Raw genomic sequence first — 21,327 nt, 5'->3', positions numbered from 1 at the left:
ATTGCTGTTTCCCACCTAAAGATTTGACAAAATCGTAAGTTTTCATACATCATCTTCCTTAATTACAAATACTAAAGAATTTTACAAAAGTTAAATAGTCTGGTTTCTTTCTAACACTTCATCAAGAATTCCCTTTTATTAACAAATTTAGATTTTGGGTAAAAATATGATTTAGAAATTAAAGGGTAGAAACTAGTTTTTCCAAGAAATAACCATTTACTCTTCTTCTCCGAATCTTTTCAAGAAAAATCGCTCTCACTAAAAAATGACATAAGATAATGTCTTGTGGTCTATAAGCTATCGTACAATTCTGCGGGCGATGCTTCGGTAATGTTTACAAGGATAGTTGAGTTTTCAATAAGGGATAAGACCCAAGATAAATCATAATATGTGGGCTCCTACTTCTTTTTCCTTTTTCTTCATAGCTCTGCGAAATCGAGAGTAGAGAAGAGAAAACCCCAGTTGCTAACTTAAAAGGCCATACTACAAAGAAAACCCCAGTTATTAATTCTCCATTTGCCGTTTTAATTGACACTGCAGAATCACCATCACCATCTAAATGGAACCTAGGGCTGTTTCTAATAAGAGCAACGGAAATGGAATTGGAAATCATCAACATGGCGAGTTTGACATAATCACTTGGTTCGACGACGTATCAGGGAACGCCGGATTTGTTCAGAGGGAGACACTTCGCCAGATTCTTCTTCAGAACTGTGATGTGGAATATTTGAAGAAATGGTTTGGAGACATCAAAGTTCAAGAGATGGATGCATGTGCATTGGAATCTCTTTTTACCTCTTTGGTACCTCTTGTCTCCCATGCAGATTTAGATCCTTATATCCAGAGAATTGCAGATGGGGACACAACTCCTGTACTCACCAAAGAACCTATAACAACTCTCTCCTTAAGGTGGGTAACGTACCCTTGTTTTTTAATTTCATATTTTATTATTTTGGTTGCTTTAAAATTTATAATAAAAAGTCATCTTTTAGAATTATCATGTGAGTTAAAGAATCAGAGTGGAGAATATCGGCTATGGACTTCATAGTTATGGATGGCTGTTTCTCATCTTCCAGATTTCCTCTTTCAGATCTCAAGGGCTAAGTCAGAGTTCTTCTGGCTACCTAGCTTGAAGACTAAAGTGATATAAAAGCTTATTAAAGCACTGTACTTGTAGCAGCTTTTTAGGTTAATTTCAACGAAATCCACTGGCTTTTGTTTCCCAGTGTAAAGAACGTTTTTCAGATTTATTTCCCCTTTTTCTTGATGATTTTATGTTGTTACAGCTCCGGAACCACAGAAGGAAGACAGAAATACGTTCCTTTTACTCGCCATAGCTCGCAGACCACTCTTGAGATTTTCAGGTTGGCAGCAGCTTACAGATCAAGGTTTAATCTCTTCTCTCTTCTCAATTAACTTAGACTGACTTGGAGTATTTGGTAATATTCTTCTATATATGATATCTTTATCTTTTACTATAGACCTTTATCATATTGGTCTAACAAAGTTCCTTGTCTTTATACCTTTTTTGGAAGTCGTTTTAGTAGTTATTTGATGGGTTTCTTTTTGTTTCGTTTGCATGGTGGCTTATAGGGTTTTTCCAATAAGGGAAGGTGGGAGGATCCTAGAGTTAATTTACAGTAGCAAACAGTTTAAAACTAAAGGAGGGTTAACAGCAGGAACCGCCACAACGCACTACTATGCAAGTGAAGAGTTCAAAATCAAACAAGAGAAGACAAAGTCCTTCACGTGCAGCCCAGACGAAGTCATTTCTGGTGGAGACTACAAGCAATCCAATTATTGTCATCTCCTCCTTGGTCTCTTCTTCAGTGATGAAGTTGAGTTCATAACCTCCACTTTTGCCTATAGCTTAGTTCAGGCTCTTATAGTATTTGAAGACCTCTGGAAAGACATTTGCGATGACATTAGAGAAGGAAAACTTAGCTCAAGAATCAATCTACCAAAAATGCGAAAAGCTGTTTTGGAAATTATTTCTCCAAAACCTTGCTTGGCTTCACAAATTGAAGGGAACTGCAACAAGTTGCAAAGCGTAGACTGGTTTGGTCTAATTCCTAAGCTGTGGCCAAATGCTAAGTATGTCTACTCTATAATGACCGGTTCAATGCAACCCTACTTGAGAAAGTTAAGGCACTACGCTGCGGATTTGCCCCTAGTGAGTGCTGATTATGGATCTACTGAGAGCTGGATAGGGGTGAATATGGATCCTTTTTTGCCTCCTGAGAATGTTACTTTTGCAGTAATACCCACTTTTTCTTACTTCGAGTTTATACCAATTTATCGACAGAAAGATTTTTCTTCAGCAATCGATGACTTCATAGAAGATGAACCCGTGCCACTCTCTCAAGTCAAGGTTGGACAAGAGTATGAGATTGTCCTCACTACATTTACAGGTATGTTTTGTTTTCATTCAAAGTAAAATTCACACTTCTAAATCTTTTCTCCATTGATTGAATTTCAACTAGAAAGGAAATTCAAGATAGAGCTAGATCCTCTCAATCTTACTGAATAGTTATTCTAGGCATGACTGATTATATTTTTGCTGACATAAATAAAACTATCTTCTTTGTGAAAACAGTGGCCTATATATATTCATGCATGGCATGTGCCTCATTCGAGCATCGATTTGACATATATGTTGATTTCAAGGATTGGTTTTTCTTATTTTCTTAGTGGTATATGAATTTTCTTGAATAAATACACTTACTTCTAGGGTGTTATTTTTTCAGGGCTTTATAGGTACAGGCTCGGAGATGTGGTGGAAGTTGCTGATTTTCATAAAGGGACACCAAAACTGAACTTCGTATGCAGGAGAAAGCTTATATTGTCTATAAATATTGACAAGAACACTGAAAAGGATCTTCAATTAGTGGTAGAAAAAGGGTCACAGCTTCTGAGCAAGAGGGGAGCTGAGCTAGTGGATTTTACGAGCCATGCCAACATGGGAAGCCAACCAGGACACTACATAATATACTGGGAGATTAATGGAGAAGTGGAGGAGACGGTTCTTCAAGAATGTTGCAGCCAGATGGATGCTTCGTTCGTTGATCATGGTTATGTTGTCTCCAGAAGAACTAATTCAATTGGAGCTTTAGAGCTTTGTATTGTGAAGAGTGGAACTTTCAGAAAGATTTTGGATCAATTCATAGGAAACGGGGCTGCACTCAGCCAATTCAAGACCCCAAGGTGCACCCAAAACCAAGTCCTTCTCAGAATTCTCAATGATTGGACAATTAAGAGGTTCCATAGCACAGCATATTGTTGAAAATGAATACAACACTCGGTAGATATGCTTGTTATACATGCATGGCGAAGGTGTTATATTCATATACACATTTCTCGGGAGAGAAGCCATCCTTTGAAGGCAGGCACGGGCACGGGGGCAAGTGGCAGCATCTCTTTATTACTCTAAATTATAATAATATTTGTATCCTTCAGACTCCATGATTCATGATCGTGAGATGTATAAAAAATTCTCCCTCTTTTCTAAGTTCACTCCGTATTCTGGGGCCAGCGCCTTGGATTGAAAATTTATCAGTGTTCTAATGAAGAGAATAAATCTTTTTTTTTTATTTAAATTTATATATTGTAATATTTTAAGGGACATGAAATTTTTTGCCACAAAATTATCACATGTATAAGCACTTAAACATTTTTATCACAAATTGAAAAAATATCCAAAACATCCTCATTTGATCAACTGTTGGTAGTGGTTATATATGAACTTCAACCTCGTTACTATTTAATTACACAAAAACTTTTTTATTTTTATCATATCTCTTAAGCATCTTTTCTTCGTTCATGCAAAAATATCAAAAATAAATTTAAATAATTGATTATTGATTATTGATGGTTGAATTTTTTAATTAAATCTAAGGTTTAGTGAGTGATAATAAAAAGTCTTTAGTTGAAAACTTAAATTCTAGATTATATATCTATAAAAGAATAAATTAGTAATCCCACCGACCTATTTTTATCTAAAATTAAAAATAAATATAATTTAAATATTATACTATTTTTATAATAAAATATTTAATATCTAAAAAATATAATAAATTTATATAAATAAACTCATTTAAAGATAAAAATTTGAATATCCCAATATTTAATCTGTAAAAATTTTACAAAAAATCTAATTTTATTAAAAAATAAAGGATTGAAGAGCGTGAATATTATTTTTTATTGAAATATTAAAAAATAACAATCATCAAAGTTGTCATATTGCAAAAATAATAATAATAATAATAATAATAATAGTAATTTGGCCGAATTCGTACAAAACAGATGTCATCCAGTAAATACACCTAACTAAACAAAAGTACAGTGTCGGTGCCGTGAAAAAGATAGGTTGCTAACCGTTGGACTAACTGGGGATGGTAATTAATTTTTTTTTAACTTTTACCCCGGGGAATCTGATATTAGGTTAGGATGGGGTGCCTTTCGTTGAAATATGAGGCTGCTTTAATCTTTTCATGCTGGTCCTCTGTTCCCAATTAATGATAATGGTTCCATTTTTAATCATTCACTTAATAAATCAACAGGATGGGCTGTGTATTATTCTACTCTATTATTATTATAGGCCATCGTTATCAAAGTAGTTAATCAATATTATAATAATTAAATCAAATAAATTAAAATTTTAATTTTAATATATTATAATATCAAAATTAAATTTATATTTTTTATATATAAAATATTTTTTATCATTTAAACTATTATTTTAAAGATGCCTTCCTCGTATTAGCTTGTCGCCAAAATATGGGCAAGAATTGGATATTGTTAATTATTCAACACTCACCAGTTAGAGGGCAGGTCTATCAGAATTTGTAGGTGTACGGTCACAAACTTGAACGAAAATTATGACCCTTCCTCTTCCTCCCAATTTATCAGTCAGCCTCACCCCTGTCCACAGGCTGAACAAAAAAAAAAAAGCTGCTTCTGAGCCTACTCTACAGTAGCCTTATGGTGGTGGCCAGTTCCACCATGTCTCTGAAAGAACCGAGAAACTGATCAACATTATTAGATATGACAATAAATTTATCACGTTCTGTATAATCATCAGGTACGAAGACTGCCAACGTTCATTGGCCTTTCAGCTTAATTAATTTCACCAAAACTAAGCCCTGAGAGTGGTTTGTCTGATAATGAGGAAGTTTCTTGTACGATAATTAGGGTTTAATCTGCTTTGCTGATATCTTATTTAATTTATTTGATATAATAATTAAAAAATTAATTATTTTATTTGAAATTTTAATTATCTAAAATTTTAGATATTTAATATATGTTATGTTATCTTTATCAGAAAATTAATGACTTTCTAATACACCTAGCCACGGTTCGTGAACCACCAGTTTCAATTCGAAACCATCGATTTACGGTTTGAAAACATAAGGACCATAAACCAAAACCGTAATAGGACGGTTCGTCCACGGTTCGGAACCGACGGTTCCAGTTTATGGCCCCGGTTCGGAACCGACGGTTTCGGTTCGAAACTGATATTGAACCGTTAATTTTAATACATGATCTTGATTTAATTTTTAAATTATTAATTATAATAATTAAAAATTAAAAGAAAGGCTTAGACTTAATTTTTCAATTAAATTTCCTACGTATCTTCTTAGGGTCTATAAGTTGATTTTCATTCACATTTGATATATGTAAATATTGACCAAATCTCTTATTACCGGAAGAATTTTCATTACTTGCCATTTTTTGATAATAAATAAAATTAATTATATAAATAAATTATTTGATTAATTATAAAAGATAATCAAAAAGTAAATAAAATTAATTATATAAATAAATTATATAATTAATTAGGAAAGATAATACAAAAATAATAAATAAAATTAATTATAGAAATAAATTCTATAATTAATTATGAATTGTATAATAAAAATAGAAATTAGAATTAATAAAAAATTAAGAAAGAATTTAATTAAATTTAAGAGAATTTGATTGAATTGAAATATTGAGAGAGTATTAAGAGTTGAAAGAATGAGAATGAGAGTTTGAAGGATTGAGAGTGAGAGTAGTAGAGCGATTGAAATTTGAGAGAATGAAATTTGAATTGGTATATGTATAGAAAAAAAAATTTTTGGAAAAATTAAAAAATAGGGGGGTAAAATAATTTAAGAAATTGCAGGGGACTCTATGAAAAATTTGCAGGGGACTTGGTTCCCTGCAATTTCGCTGAAAATTGTCCCCTGCAGTTTTTCTTCAAACTTCAGCAAGCCACCGATTCAAGGGAACCATTGGCTGTTTAAGTAAAATTAAAAAAAATTCAAAAAAAAATTCAAATTTTTTTCGGTTTAGCACAGTAAACTGCCGGTTCATAAACCGGTGTGAACCGGCGGTTTCACGGTTCCAATTTATGTAAACCAGAACCAGCCCGGTTTCGGTTCCGATTCATTCCGGTTCCTGGTTTGTCGGTTCCGGTTCCGGTTTTATCCGGGCCGGTTTCGGTCCAGTTCACGGGCCAAACCAGCCCGTGGCCAGGTCTACTTTCTAACGTGTGTTTTGGTCATGAGAGATTATAATTACGGTGATATAAGACGGTTAAAAGATTTATTTTTATTTAAAGTTTAATATATTTTTAAATTTTTATTTATAAAATTTTAAATATTTATTATTATATTAAAATTATTTATTAGGATTAAAAATAAAAATATTATTTAATTAAAAATATTTAAAAAATTAAAATTTTATTATATTTTAACATTTTAGTTTAAAATTTTAATAATTTTTTTAATCTAAAATTTGAAAATACATAATTTCTTTTTTAGAATTTTTTTCCTTTTCTCCAATAACCACTTGGTATTGCTTGATATCTACCTTTATTGTATCTCTCTCTTCAAATGTCGATTTTTATATTTTTTAAATAAAAATGAATCTTTTTTGTTCAATGAAGAGACAAAATTGTTATCATCTTTTTTGGCCGTTTAAACATTGGGTGGGAATAAGTCTTTTGGCCAGATAATAACATTAGGCAAACGGAGTCAAGCCATGACATGGCTGTAATCTTGGTCTATTCAAACGCATACAATTAGTCTGCAACGTAGTCAAGAAATTTGGAACAGATAGAAGCCATGCATATATATAGAGAGAGAGAGAGAGAGTACAAACATATTTTAAAGAAATCTGTACTGTAGAATAGCCCCCCCTTTCATTGATTTTCTCAGCATAAATGTTTTACTAATATAATTAGCATGAGAAATTTCAATTTATTTAACTATTAAGTACTTGTAATTAACAGTGTTTCAATCACGGGGAGGAAAATGGCATGTCAACATTATTGAAGAAAACAAACAAGTTCAGTGATTTTGAGTGAAAATGATAATAGCATGATGGGTGCAATGTTCGTGTAGTAAAATTTGACGTACAATTAAAGTTGGTTGTAATATCAACGAAAAGGACCGATAGAACCAACAAAATCTATCATGTTTCTGGGCAGTTTATCTCGCTGTCCGTGACTTTTGGGAAATACATGAAAAGGCATTTGTGGAACAGCTAGCTGCGCCTCATATTCTTCTTTCAATTCTTGTATTATCTGAAAGTTCACCTAATCTATTATAATCTGCCTTCTCTTACACAACTAATTAATTGAACCGAGTGTTCAAACAAAATCAGTCATACTGTTGTGTGGCGAACACTCCTTGATCAATACCTTCGTTCATGACATAATCACTTCTGCAGCCACAAACCAGAAAATAAGAACCAAATATATGTCATGAATTTTGTAATCTACTGACCATTCAATGAATGCTTCCAATTGTCAAAAAGTCACTTCTCTTAGTTAGGACAAACATAATTAAAATATAATTACTCTTCTACCATTTTAGGATTACGATGAGTACCCATTAAACTATCAGTTTTTACATTATATAAGACAATTATACGTGTAATATTAACCTTAATTAACTACTATAAATTTTTTAAGTAGGAAATTGATATAAGACCGATATGAAGACACATATATGCATATCTTAGAATCTCACGTTATTTCAACATTACTTAAGTAATAACACTACGTGGATGTAGACATTGTTGTGTTTTTTATATTTTTTCTATCTAAATCCACTCAGATTTAATGTAGATTTCATTGATATAAACGGTCACACCAATAATGATAAAAGATTTGAAATATTTTTTTTTGTCTTCTTTCAAAAGGGTTAAATTAATCTCTGATAATTTTTTTTTATCTTTGATGAAAATAAAACTGAATCAAAAACCAATAATGGGAGCCCTTTTGTTCTATAGCGTTTGGCGAAGTGAGATACTTGCAACAACCATGGATATTAATATACAACTACATATGAGTGAGCTTTCTTTTGTTCTATAGCAAAGGTTGAAGTTGATAAGATACTTTCTTTATATTGTAATGTTGAATATGTGTGAGCTTTTTAGCACAACTGCCCAGCTGATTCATTTCTGTCTAAAGCTTCTTTTCGAAAAATCTGCATACCCTCAGTCTGTCAGTCATGCATCTCACGTCTAAACTTAAATATTTTTCACGATTTTGTGTAAAGTTACATTTATATTGCAGAAATTTTTAAATTAGATTTGAAGTCAGACCTATTAAAAATTTGCACGGCCTGTACACATCACTAATGATATTCTCTGGTATGACTGACTTTATTGTATTGCATTTGCTACTATCAATTCCCTCTTCCCGTTTCTCAAAGTGAGCATTTACAGCACCAATAATTGCTTCTGGTGCAATAATATTTGATGGAGAAAGTAAGTGTTCATGAGAGAGAGTGCATTCTCTTCCTTGAAAAACCCAACGGGCTGCAGTTTTCAGCAAGCTAGCTACGCCCTGCTTCATTCAATGAAATACGCGTGGCATTCTAATTACCTTCCCTATGCATACATTATAATAACTTTGAATTTGAAGTTCCAAGTTTGGCTCTTCTGATATTGAAAAGCCCACAGTATTCCCCAAACCTGACCAAAAATAGGACAATGCAAGCATCGATCATATAAACCAAAACAATTCAACAAGAAAATCTTAGATATATCAGCTCCCTCTTCTCAACCACCTCGTCCATGACAAATTAGATTTCTCTAGTGATCTCCAACCACTTCTATATCTTCATCTGCCCTTCACACTAAACAATTCCCTCACCTTCACACACAAACAACACCCACCTCCATGGGATCCCTTTCCTCCCAGCTCCCTTCTCCTTCCCCCGCTCATCCTTCTTCCACAACTACTCATAAAATTTACGCCTCCTTTTGCACAGCCATAATCTCCAACTGGATTGAATGTTACAATCCATCAGTTAATGTATGGCACCGAGTCACCACCATCCCTGGCCTTATCGAAAACCAGGTTTTAAAGGGTTTTTCCATGGTCTCCATTGGTCACTTTATTTACATTATCGGTGGCAGACTCTGTCAGAAATTGTCAGGCCATGAACCTGACGAAATCTTTGAGGTTGATCTTGAAGTGCTTCCACGGGTTCTACGTTACGATGCGGTTAATGATGTTTGGTCAAAATGTGCTCCCTTACGTGTCCCCAGGTTTGACTTTGCTTGCACTGTGTGTGATGACAAAATCTACGTGGCTGGAGGACAATCAAAGTTGTCAGGGGCATGTGGAACTTCTTCTGCTGAGGTGTACGACCCGGGCCTTGACGAATGGAAACTTTTGCCTAACATGAACATGTTGAGATACAAATGTGTGGCGGTGACGTGGCAAGGAAAGATCCACGTGGTAGGTGGGTTTGCAGAGAAGAGAGATGTGGATAGAAAAATTCCATCGTGGGGAATGATGGAGAGGAGCTCAGCTGAAGTGTACGACTGGGAAAATGCCAAGTGGGATGTGATTAGAGGGATGTGGCAATTAGATATCCCGCCAAATCAGATCGTCGCCGTTGATGACAAACTTTTTAGCTCCGGTGATTGCTTAAATGCATGGAAAGGACACATAGAAGCATTTGATGGGAAACTGAACATATGGAACGAGGTAGATGGGTCACATTTAGAAACACTATCATCTCCAGTATCAACATCAGTAGCAAATTGGCCACCAATCAAAAGACTATACCTTACGATGGCTCCAATAGGGACACAGTTATACTTCTTGGCAGGTTACAGGATGCCGGGGGAGATATCGAGATCCATGTGTAATGTGCACGTGTTTGACACATCAGCAAATGGTGATGGGTGGACTAGCTTGGAGCCAATAGACGAGGAAGGAGAGAAAGAGCTTTGCAGCCACTGCTGTGTCCTCAGGCAACCGCAGATGTAGACACAGCATCAAGGAAAAACCATTATCATTCACCATATTATTTATGACACTTTATTAATGGTAATAGTAATAGAATCGTTGTAACATATCGACAAGTATTGCAATAATAGGGGAGTTGGGATCATTACCAATCACAAGTTTTCCATTAAATAAGATCCATCTTCAACCTATGGTCCTAACTTTCATATGTGATTTCCTTTATCACAGAATTTTCCTTGTAATATCCTTCTAATCTGAATCAAGAAGAGCATTACTGCTTTTCATTCTCGAATAGGCACTGTTAATCAAACAATATTAAGCATATCTTAATTTTAACGTATTTTTTATCTTCATTGTGTTCATCCAAGTAAATATATGGGCACATAAGAAACTCTTGCTATCATTTTTAACCCATAATAATAAATAACCCATCAACAAAATCTTTTTTTGTTTGTTTGAAATTTTCAGTTTTCTTTACTCTAAAATAAAAATATAGTGAAAATAAATATCTAAATAATTGATCAATCAGTTGATCTTTTGGCGGTATTTCTTTTAAATTACTATTTAATAGAAAATTGAATTATACAAACAACCCGACCCATGAACTGGGCCCCGCTTAAGAAATTTTCCTAAAATTAAAAAAAAAAAAAAAAAAGGGGGTCCATTTTGGCAGAGCCCAGGCTACAACTCGTGTCAACTTAGCATCAAAAGGAGAGAAAGATGTGGATGCGCATGTGCATATGCATGCGCATCTGCATCGGTGCAGCGCATAAGATGATGTCAAAAGGAGTCCAAAACTAGCACGAGCCCTCTGTGATCTAATTCAATACCAGACTTGTTTCTGTGTTCATTACTGCCGCGTCTCGAATGGACGGTACTGATTGGTCCCCCAGCCATGATCTCAAGCTCCAATTTGGCCACGTAGCTGTTACTTGACATCATAAAATCAGAAAATAAACTGCGATTAATTATTTAATTAAATTAATTTAGATTGTTTATGGAATAATTTCATAAAATATGTAAAGGTAAATCTGCTTTTGAGGTTTAACCACTTGACTAACCTTTATACAATCTCGTCTCTAAGTACATAAAACAACTCGTCATGCTGGAAGCTCTCTTTTCAACCACCCATCTCTCGCTCCCTGTCTCTCTCTCAAACACACACATTCATCTTTCTCTTCCTCGGCAACGAAAAACAGGCACCACCTTTCCTAACATCATAAACATAAACCCTTTCTGAGAAGCCTCTCTTTCAACTAATTTAGTTTGTACGGTTTGGGAAACTTCACGCTGCACAATGCATGCGTTGCTCTGTAATTTTTCTACTGCTTCGTATTAGTTTGTACGGTTGGTAATGAGAAAATTAAGAAGTTTGGTTGCTTTGTTTTAAGTAAGGGGTTTAATGGGTGGTGAAGATCATAGCAGCTGGGTGATGGTACCGCCACCAACGTTAGCTCCATTGAATATGGAGAGGGAAGAGCACTGGAGGCATTTTGATAACTCGGTGAATGCTGTGTCGTTTGGCTTCGTAGCCACTGCTATTCTCATATCAATGTTCCTCGTTATGGCTATTTTCGAGCGATTTCTTCGGCCGAGATCATTGCCATCTGGTTCCGACTCTCATACTGATCTCGAGGCTCAGATGGTGTTCAACGGCAAGCTTAATTACCCTTCTCCCAAAGTATGCTCTCTCAATTATCTCATAATTCTCTTCTTTAATTAACCTTTTGTGGTTCTCAATTATAAATTCTAATTATAACTTAGACTAAAGGCACCGATTTTCTTTCCTTCTCACTCTCTCTCTTTCTACTGAATTTTCTATTTGAAATTGCTAATTCCTGCAGTTTGACTATGCAAACTGCATTACTACTGCCCATGAATGTTATATTAAATGACTTGCAGCTGATAATATAAAAGCTTTTTTGTATTATTTAGCCTGAAAACAACAACACTTCAATCAACCCTCTAATTATTCATTCCAATCAAATTAATGCCAAGTAGTTATGTGTTCCATAATTGATGCCTCAATTCTCTCTTTCTAATTTTTGTTTTTTCTAGCAACAGATTTGTGTACTTTTTCTTCTCTTTTAGTATTTCTTTCTCCGTTTCTTTTCTGTTTTTCAAAAAGATTAGAAAAAGAAAAAAGAGAAAAGATACCATTGGACTGCAAGACTGATAGTAGGGACCCATTTATTCTAAATGTATTCACAACATTGAATTGATAGGCTCTGATGGACTGCCCATGTTGGCATGTCTCCAGGGTTTTTCATATCAGACATTTACTGCCATTCATGTATCAGTTTCATCTTTCCTCTAAAAGAAAACCAATTAAAGAAAACAGTCATTAATTAGATATTTTCATCAAATATAAGTTCAACATAATTAATCAAACTGGAATGTTCTGTCTTTAATTATTTTTTTCTCCATATCCATTTATTTATTTTTGTCTCCCTAGCATGTTCGAATTCATATCTCTGCTAGAGGTTTAAATTTCTGAGGCATGATTACTAGGGGCCAGTATAATCCGTGGGTTGTGATTGTACATTAATCATGGGAGGATAACAGGGATTAAATTGCTAATGGTTTTGTATTTCTACAGTGGAATGCCTTATGTATTTTGCATCTGTTTAAACATGTTTCTGTACACAAGCAACACTTCTGTAGATATTGATATTGTGTATTAAAGTAGTTTCCCCATGCCGGTTTTTTAATGGTTATCTTAATAACATTAACAAGTCAGGGGAGACATTAGAAAGATGAAGTGCCTACTGTAACCATAGTTTCGGGGCTAATGGGACCTGCATATATCACCAGCATATGGGCTTTGTCTCTTGAAATGTCACAACAAGCCAAACTACAAGTTTTGTCAAACTTTCTTTGCAAATGAAAAGTCAATCCTTCAGGAATGGTTGTAGTTCAAGGTGTTGTAATTTTTTTTTAATTCAAAATCATCTTCTATTAATAAGTGTCGTTGACAATCTCCTTTTTGTGCCATTCCAAACTATGACCCACGCCATTAAACTCATGCAGACATGCCTTGACAGAGTGGCTTTCATGCCTGAATTGTTGGCCAACAGCATTAACTAATGTGGCCAAATATCATCACCTCAGTCAGGATTGAGCTGTTGCTAAATGCTACAATAAGGTCTAATAAATTTTTCAAACTGATTGATATTTACGTTTGAGTGGTGTAAAGTTTGAATATGTGTAGTATATTAACATAAATTATCTGGGTTCATTCATCATTGAATTTTACCAATTCTCCATAATATAAGCTTCGAGATTTACACCCCTGATTTATGGAAAGAGTTACCAGATCTACAGACAGTTTTATTATTGTACTGCTATATTCTAATGCTTGATAAGGTTAACTCCAGTCCATGCCTCATGCTTTCAACTCAAGAATGATCATAAGATTTCATTTTTGTCTTCTTTGTGTGGAAGCTAGCTCTTTTCAACTTCACTGTCAGTTAAAATAATGAAATCACATGCACAAACTATGTTTGTTTAGAGTCTCTCACTTCTAAAGTTCAAAAATTTGTCCTCTTCACAACATATAACTTTTGGGATACTCCGTTAGTTTGACAAATATGAAAAAGCATGTGTGATTGCAGAATTATGTCAGTGTTAGCTATCAATCTTTGACTAATGTTGTTTAGCTAGGTGATGAGAGCTACTGACTTCTGTTGTGATAAATGTATTCTTTGAATTGCATTTTTTGTATTAATTTATGCTTAATTTTTCAGATGACAGTGTATACTAAAGGGATATCAGTGTTGATGCCTGGTGAGCAAATTCCTACCTTCATTGCACATCCAGCTCCACCACCTTGCCATCAAGAGCGCTTCTTACTGCCTCTCAATCACCATAACCATTGCTTCAATTCTATCTCAACCTCAATCACTACTTTAAATTCAACTTCAGTTGAAAACAATTGAAAAAACTAATGGGTTGCTTTGGTTCCAATCCAAAAAGATTTTTCAATATTATGTCACAGTTTGAAGATTTGGGATACAATATTTAGAAAAGAAAACATCTTACTTCTATGGTTTTCCAGATTTTTAAACTCACTCTTGATTTTTTTAGATTGGATTAAAACAAATGTTTCAGAAAACACTGCTGATTAATATGTTTTCTTCAGACTGTATTGTATCCCTGCTTTAAAAAACAGAAGGTTGTATCTAGATAGAGAACCAACCTTCCAAGTTTTTTATAAGGTATTTTCTGATTCAGTTAATTTAGTACAGTGAATGTCATATGTTAAAAAGGTTAGAAGGCCATTGAGTAAAAGAGAAACCGAGGCTGAATTTAAGTGCAATTTGTCACAAACAGCCTCAGGCTTGCTCTATATTCTCATCTCTCCTCGTTTTAGTTGAAAATACTGTCATATGTAATGCAGGCTGGAAACCATTTTGTATTTTTAATAAAAAATAGTGAAATTTTGTTTCTTTCCATAAAAAAATATGAAAATTAGATTCTTTCGAACAAAAAAATGTAATAATTAGTAAATACGAGAACATGAAGGATAATAATTAGTTTTGCTTCTTTGATGCATAATAAGAGTGCTCCATTCAATTCCTAGAACCATTTAGTTTCCAAATCCCATTGCCAAGTATTTATTCTTTTACAACAAAACAAAAAGATAAAATATTTATTTAAAAAAAAAAAAAACCTCGACCACTCCTTGTGCTTGCAAATATCACAGCCACCGAATTATGCAAGCCCGCCCACTCTTGCTTTTTCTAAGCAAAGCAACAGCCCAAGACAACACAGAATCAAGAAAACTGCTTTTAAGGCGTTTTTGTTTCCCAAAACAAATTAAAATTCACAGAAAAATAAAGCATTCCAACGAAACATGAGGATTGTCAACAGACTCCATGTTATTATTATTCTCCAAAGCGTCGTCGTTTACCTCTTTCTGAACTTCCTTCTCTTCTTTTGACTTGTCAGTACGAACGCCTGCTCTTGCACCCACCTTTCCCGAACTCCTTCCCACTCCCGTCACCGTTCTAGTCGTCGGTGAACTCGACCTCACATTACATGGCATGGTCCTCCCTTGAGCTGACCTTGACACCTCCGCTCTTGTCGCCGTAGATTTCACCCCACGCGAGTTTTCTCCGGTGTAAGGACGCTTTTTGGATACCTTAGCTGGAGATCTGCGAGTGGAGGACTTGCTGATTGCTTCATCTTCTCTTGTCTCTGTTACAGTTGTTGTTGTTGTTGCATTTGAGAAGCTCTCGGTGATGCTGCATATTTCAGACGCTTGAGAAATTTCTATTTCTTGTTCGTTTTTGTTGGTCGAAATCAAATCTCTGGCTTCCGTGTTGGGTTCGTGAATTACGGGTATGTGGATGTGGTGGAGGGTGTGAGTTTCAGGTTCAGTCTCATTTGGAGAGGGCGATTCTGGTTTAGGCAAGCGAGTTTCAGAAAGAACAACTTCTTTTACAGTTTCTTCTTCAGGACAAAGAGGAGGAGCTCTGTTGTCGAGATGGGTTTTGTCGGAGTGAGCAGGGTTTGATGGAAAATGGTGGTGATTTGGTGAATCATTTGTGTTGTTGGAGCTAATGCAGCAACCCATTTTGTAGGAATAATGTTAGCGATGGCGGTGAGAGCGTCGCATGATTTGAGTTTGAACCTTTTTTTTTTTTTTTTTTTTTTTTTTGGTCTAGGATGAAGAAGTATTATATTTATAGCGAAAAATGGAATGGTAGGCTTTGTGAGATGGTGTTCAGAGAATGAGAATGCGGCATTGCTGTCAGTTGTAGAGACTTTTTTCGGGAAATAATTAGAGATGGAGGGGCAGCAATGAGGACAGATTGGATGCAATTATATTGAGGGGAATGCATGAGAAGGGGCTCTTAAAGACAACAAGGTGGATTGATGGATAATTCGGAGATGAACAGTACGGAAGATATTGGAAGCTGTGATGAACATAGTGAGGTTTCCACTTTACAGGGTGGGATTGGAGCCTCATGTTCTTAACTTATACCTAACTTAAAAATAATAGAAGGGTGTAGGGCTTTAACCTTGGACCCAACATCTTGAGGCTTATATTTCAGCATTGGACAGAAATTTTGTCCATCCCAAACAAAAAATCGACAAACTAGATGGTCAAGTGCAAGTGCATGTTGGTGTCCTCTTCTTCTGAGGCATTCCATGGGTCCAATAATCAAGTTTTTGCTAGTAATAGCATTGCACATTTCAACCATAAATTGTCTGCTGAACTTTTAAAACTTTTGACTCTTAACTTGCGGGAACCCAAGTATAAATTGGCAATTTCTCACTTTTCAGATAGCGGCAGCTAATTGCACCTCACAGACTGAAATTTGAGAAGCAAACATCGGAAAGTGTCTGAGATCTTGAACATGATCTCACAATTATCTAAAAGCGAAGGAGTAAAACACAAAGGAAAAGGGAACAAAAATTCTAATAACACAACAAATCGGATTTAAAAGAATCAGAATCTGAACATTCTTAAAATTAAACAACATGACAGGTGGGCAGTCACGCTCATGCAACCTATGTACAAGCCAAACAGGATCTTTTCTGGTCATGACCTTTTCATTTTCATGCATAATCAATCTGCTAAAGACTTGTCCTAAAGCTCATTGGTCTTATACCAGAGAAATTACCATTCGAACAATAAACAGTTTAATGGTTTCATGTTTTGTATAGATGAAAAAAAACGAAGGATCACAAAGGCAGCTGTGGCAAAGATGAAGCCCGATCAGATTCTATCATAGATTTGATGTAGAATTCACCCGCCTTGTATGATGACCTCACCATGGGACCAGATGCCACATAACGAAATCCCTGTTCCACAAAAGTACAAATTTATAACAAATTTTGCAACCAATACTGCTGAAATAATGTATGAACACTTAAAAAACATAAATAAGAAAAAGCAAGTGGCATTGATTGCCACATGTCACATGATTAGAAAAAGTAATAATTAGTACAACCTTTTACAGCAGACAGTATAAACAAGTACCCTGAAGTATTTACAGGACCAAGTTCAAACAATTGGTAAAATTCAGATAGACATATTAGATGGAGGACCAAGTCAACCAAAACATGGAGAGAAGCCAAGGCAAGTGCATAGAAAGCAACCAATGCAAGAGAGGAAGAAAGCATAAAAAAGAGGAATTCAAAGGAACAGAGCAAGAAAAAGTCAGCTGAAAGTTCGGGGACAAAATCTGCTCACCACGGCACAGCCGCAAAAGGCACAACTTGGACACTCATTGCCACACGATTCCAACCAAGTATTTCAGGTTTCGTAAGGATTCATGAGTCCTAATGTATTTCAAGGTTCTAATGTGGTTGGAAAGATGTTTCAGGAGTTCTAATTAGTTTCAGAAGTTGCGTTATAGAACCCGGGTCTTATATAAAGCTAGTTCCTAAAAGATGGGTTTCCTAGAGTCTTAGTTTTAGTCAAATTGCAGTTTTCTATTTCTAGTAGAGTTAGTTTTCTTTAATAGTTATCAATGTCCATTTTAGGAATCAATTTTCTATTTTAACTAAGAGAATTAAATGCATATATAAAGAGACTATCATATCTAATGAATCATTCAATAATTCAATTTCAAAATTTAATTTAGTTATCATGAAAGTGTCAAAACCAAACCAGCTTGGTTCGAATTGGCGTACGGTTCGATTTGAGTCGAATTTAAGCTTAAGTTTTAGTTCGATAGTTCAACTTGAAATATTATTTGTCCTATTGGTGACATTATTCATCCCATCAGTGAGCTCGAACTTGAGCTCAAACTGACCATATAAGATTCAAGTCAAACTTAAGCTAGACCATGTTTAGGCTCGGCTTGGCTTAGTAAATACAACCAGAGGCATAATGTTCTCAACAAGTTTTAAATTGGCATTTGTTTATGGAATATAATAAAGACAGACAAGATCAATGCAAAGTGATGATGTTCCATGGATTTGTTTAAAAAATATCACATGCAACAGAGTAAAAGCATACAGCAGGAAGCATAAAGCACCCCATTCCAGAGTATTTTCAGCATAGGAAAGAAACTGAAAAAACTAGTGCTTCAGGTATGGTGTGGTAGTACCCTAAGCGGATTGCGTGAGGCCATGAATACAATAGTAAAAAATGGTAAATTTCGTTGATTGTTGACATTGGAATTGTATGTAAGAGAAGGATCACTGCAAAAATGACTAAAGGTTGAATGGAGAGTTTTATGAGAAAAAAACTCAAAGAAGGTATTGCTAGAGGGGTTGAGCTGTGCCACGTTACATCCTCTAGTATAAGTTTTAGACTTTAGAAGACATTAACTCAAATAAGGAAGAGTTTGTGAGAATAAAAGTTGACTGAAGTAACATTTCACTTTTCTTATGCAAGGTTTACATATTGTTCAATCCTTTTGTTTCTTCTTTTCACCTTTATTGTACTGTAGTCTTAATTTCATCTTCTATATAAAGCTTTACTAACTTTCTTTCTTGTTGAAACCTTTCATAAAACCTTAACATTTTCAAATCTATTAGGACTAGGTCTCTAGGCATCATTACAGCTTAGAGTATCAATCACTATCATATAAGCAAATGTAACAAACCATTCAAACTTGCAGAACAACATATCATGCTATGTGAGCCAAATAGCCATTATAAGGATACAAAACATACCAATGACTCAATTTGCAAACACCAAATCAAGTACAAATGAAAAAAGCAACCACCAAAATAAAACTATTTATTATAGAAAGAAAATAGCATACCATATCCATGCCAAGTACTCGATACTTCTCAAAGGCCTCAGGAGTAATATATTCAGATACTGGCATATGGCGCTTTGATGGCCTCATATATTGACCAAATGTCATCACATCAACACCTGCTGCTCTCACCTTTTCCATCGTAGTTACAATTTGATCAGGTGTTTCCCCACAGCCTAACATTATTGAGGTCTTGGTGAGTGTTCCAGCAGGAGCACATTCCTTGGCCATCATTAGAACATCCAAAGATTGCTTAAAATTGGCACGGTGATCCCTCACAACACTTTGAAGCTCTTCAACAGTCTCAATATTGTGTGCAAAGACATCCAACCCTGACTTTGCAACTTTCTCCACACATCCATGGTGTCCACGAAAATCAGGAACTGCACCATCAATACAACACATGCAACATTAGTCACAAACAAATGAACAAAGACATGCTCAGAAACTTAAACATCCAAATTACCATAAAGAGTCCTTATTTTAAATCAACTAATGCCTTCTTTAAACCCACTAGATATACGTGTGAACTTAACCTTTTAAAGCATAAGCAAAGGTAAAGAAACTCATGTGCTACAAGAAACAGGAGTTCATACCCAAGGCTTCTACAAGCATATTTGGTTTCAATTCCTTCAATTTCAAAACCGTCTGAGCAAAATGACCACTTCCTTGATCGGGCAAATCATCACGATCAACACTAGTTATCACAACATAATCCAAACCCCATGATGCAATTGCCTCAGCGACATTGGTAGGTTCATTCGGGTCAGGAGGAGGAGGTGTCCGAGATGTCTTGACATTGCAGAACCTGAAATTTCAAACAATCAAATTAGTCAACATAAACACAAAAGCACCAGTACACTGAAACACAAACACCAAAGTATATATTCCTACAAAAAACCAAACACACCACCATATAAATTCCTCAATCAAACTAACACAATGTCCAATATAAACAAATAAAAAAAAAATCAAACCAAGCTCTAAATTTCTAAATTCTAGTCCGTTTCATTTCTCATTGTTTAAAACAGATATGAAAATCACCTGCAACCGCGAGTGCAGGTATCGCCCAAGATCATAATCGTGGCCGTTGCTGTCCCAGTTTCACCGCCAGACCAACATTCACCCAAATTAGGACACTTAGCCTCTTCACAAACGGTATGAAGCTTCAAGTCCCTCAGCTTTTTCTTGATCTGAACATACTTATCCCCTCCAGGAATGGATTCTTTCATCCATTTGGGCTTGGGCAATGGCTTCTTCTTCGTTCCAACTTCGACGGAGTAAGTATTGCTAGATTGAAGATCGAAAAAATCGGAGAGGGACGGTGACTCAGAGGCCAGACGAGCCCGGAGGCCCGCTAGGCTATGAGGGAATTGAGAAGAAGATGGGTTTGGAGTTTGGGTGGAAGAGGAAAACGCCCTTGTAGTGTTGAGGGCGCGAAACACAGTTGTGGTGAAGCGAGATTTCATGATTGCTCTCTAACGTTATCTGAGGGGAGGATAAAACAGAGAGAAACCAAAATCTCAATTCTCTCAACAATATGTTTGGCGGAAAAACAGAAAGCTGAAGATGAAAATTGGGTTGTTTTGGTTGGTTGGTGGGTGATGGTGAGCTTGTCAGATTGTGCGATTCAGGTTGGCGTTTCGTCATTGGAATTGAAGATAAAGGGGCTTTCGGGCCTGGCTGAAGAGTGAGGCTTTTCGTGATTCGACCTTTTTGGGCCTGCTGGGTTTGTGCTTTTTAATTTGCCTTGCTATATGAATCTAAAGGCCTTGATTTTCATGGCATTTTTACATTTTTATTTAGGCCAAGGGATTATTCCCACACGGAGTTTGTTACACTCTCAAATTAATACCAGTTAAGTATTAAAATCTAAACACCTAGTCATAGATAGTTAAAATTAATGAAATCAATTAAGTCTCAGAAGTAAAATCATCATTTAACTAATAATATATTAAAAATAAAAAAATATTATTTATTTATCTCTTAATTTTATAAAACTAACAAATTTCTCCTATATTAAATTTTAAAATATTACATTTTTTCCTCCTAAAGTTTTTTCTCTTTTCTCTCTCCCCTTTTTAGTTGTGACCGGCCGACTTCCCTCTCTCTCCCTTTTTCTTCCCGAAATCCGACATCTTCTCTTAACGAAGACAACATCTTTATCATTGAATAAAAACAAAATGTTTTTATCCAAACACAAAGACGTCGTCTTTGTTATTAGACGAAGGTGATTCGTCTTTTTCACTGGACAAAGACATCATCTTTGTCTTTAGACAACGCCAAAAAATGGAGGAAAATGGGAGGGAGAGAGAAGCCGACCGGTGATAGCATAATAGAAAATGGGGA

The 21,327-nt window shown here is 35.3% G+C and overlaps 5 protein-coding genes across 5 annotated transcripts; 3 read left to right on the top strand and 2 right to left on the bottom strand.

Moving 5' to 3' along the window:
• The first annotated feature begins 309 nt into the window (after nucleotides 1-309).
• Nucleotides 310-3,545, top strand: LOC123223157 (indole-3-acetic acid-amido synthetase GH3.10-like). The gene is made up of 4 exons (XM_044646254.1): nucleotides 310-909; nucleotides 1,287-1,388; nucleotides 1,594-2,411; nucleotides 2,748-3,545. The coding sequence occupies exons 1-4, from the start codon at nucleotides 560-562 to the stop codon at nucleotides 3,281-3,283; spliced, it is 1,806 nt and encodes a 601-aa protein (XP_044502189.1). The 5' UTR covers nucleotides 310-559; the 3' UTR covers nucleotides 3,284-3,545.
• Nucleotides 3,546-9,027: 5,482 nt separating this feature from the next.
• On the top strand, nucleotides 9,028-10,534 carry LOC123224502 (kelch-like protein 8). Its single transcript, XM_044648187.1, has one exon. The coding sequence runs from the start codon at nucleotides 9,173-9,175 to the stop codon at nucleotides 10,271-10,273; it is 1,101 nt and encodes a 366-aa protein (XP_044504122.1). The 5' UTR covers nucleotides 9,028-9,172; the 3' UTR covers nucleotides 10,274-10,534.
• Nucleotides 10,535-11,346: 812 nt separating this feature from the next.
• LOC123223174 lies at nucleotides 11,347-14,600 on the top strand. Its single transcript, XM_044646273.1, has 2 exons — nucleotides 11,347-11,933; nucleotides 13,999-14,600. Exons 1-2 carry the CDS (start codon nucleotides 11,655-11,657, stop codon nucleotides 14,188-14,190), a joined length of 471 nt encoding a protein of 156 aa, XP_044502208.1. The 5' UTR covers nucleotides 11,347-11,654; the 3' UTR covers nucleotides 14,191-14,600.
• A 477-nt stretch (nucleotides 14,601-15,077) lies between these two features.
• Nucleotides 15,078-15,830, bottom strand: LOC123223474. The gene has a single exon (XM_044646638.1). The coding sequence runs from the start codon at nucleotides 15,828-15,830 to the stop codon at nucleotides 15,078-15,080; it is 753 nt and encodes a 250-aa protein (XP_044502573.1).
• Nucleotides 15,831-16,676: 846 nt separating this feature from the next.
• On the bottom strand, nucleotides 16,677-20,612 carry LOC123223887 (lipoyl synthase, mitochondrial). Its single transcript, XM_044647351.1, has 4 exons — nucleotides 20,023-20,612; nucleotides 19,575-19,786; nucleotides 18,982-19,361; nucleotides 16,677-17,065 (listed from the first exon to the last, which is right to left on the bottom strand). The coding sequence occupies exons 1-4, from the start codon at nucleotides 20,445-20,447 to the stop codon at nucleotides 16,946-16,948; spliced, it is 1,137 nt and encodes a 378-aa protein (XP_044503286.1). The 5' UTR covers nucleotides 20,448-20,612; the 3' UTR covers nucleotides 16,677-16,945.
• Between the last annotated feature and the right edge of the window lie 715 nt (nucleotides 20,613-21,327).

This window comes from Mangifera indica, chromosome 8, assembly GCF_011075055.1.
Source record: "Mangifera indica cultivar Alphonso chromosome 8, CATAS_Mindica_2.1, whole genome shotgun sequence".
Taxonomy (NCBI): domain Eukaryota; kingdom Viridiplantae; phylum Streptophyta; class Magnoliopsida; order Sapindales; family Anacardiaceae; genus Mangifera; species Mangifera indica.
Note: the sequence above shows the minus strand (reverse complement) of the source record. Positions and strands in the feature narration are given on the sequence as shown.

Excerpts from the sequence above, each read along its gene's own strand:
- LOC123223474 (XM_044646638.1), bottom strand. The coding sequence starts at position 15,830 with ATGGGTTGCTGCATTAGCTCCAACAACACAAATGATTCACCAAATCAC.
- LOC123224502 (XM_044648187.1), top strand. The coding sequence starts at position 9,173 with ATGGGATCCCTTTCCTCCCAGCTCCCTTCTCCTTCCCCCGCTCATCCT.
- LOC123223157 (XM_044646254.1), top strand. The coding sequence starts at position 560 with ATGGAACCTAGGGCTGTTTCTAATAAGAGCAACGGAAATGGAATTGGA. Across the intron at positions 910-1,286 it reads ATAACAACTCTCTCCTTAAG|CTCCGGAACCACAGAAGGAA; the intron begins GTGGGTAACGTA and ends ATGTTGTTACAG. Across the intron at positions 1,389-1,593 it reads GCAGCAGCTTACAGATCAAG|GGTTTTTCCAATAAGGGAAG; the intron begins GTTTAATCTCTT and ends GGTGGCTTATAG.
- LOC123223887 (XM_044647351.1), bottom strand. The coding sequence starts at position 20,447 with ATGAAATCTCGCTTCACCACAACTGTGTTTCGCGCCCTCAACACTACA. Across the intron at positions 19,787-20,022 it reads ACCTGCACTCGCGGTTGCAG|GTTCTGCAATGTCAAGACAT; the intron begins GTGATTTTCATA and ends TTGAAATTTCAG. Across the intron at positions 19,362-19,574 it reads TATGCTTGTAGAAGCCTTGG|TTCCTGATTTTCGTGGACAC; the intron begins GTATGAACTCCT and ends TTGATGGTGCAG.
- LOC123223174 (XM_044646273.1), top strand. The coding sequence starts at position 11,655 with ATGGGTGGTGAAGATCATAGCAGCTGGGTGATGGTACCGCCACCAACG. Across the intron at positions 11,934-13,998 it reads TTAATTACCCTTCTCCCAAA|ATGACAGTGTATACTAAAGG; the intron begins GTATGCTCTCTC and ends TTAATTTTTCAG.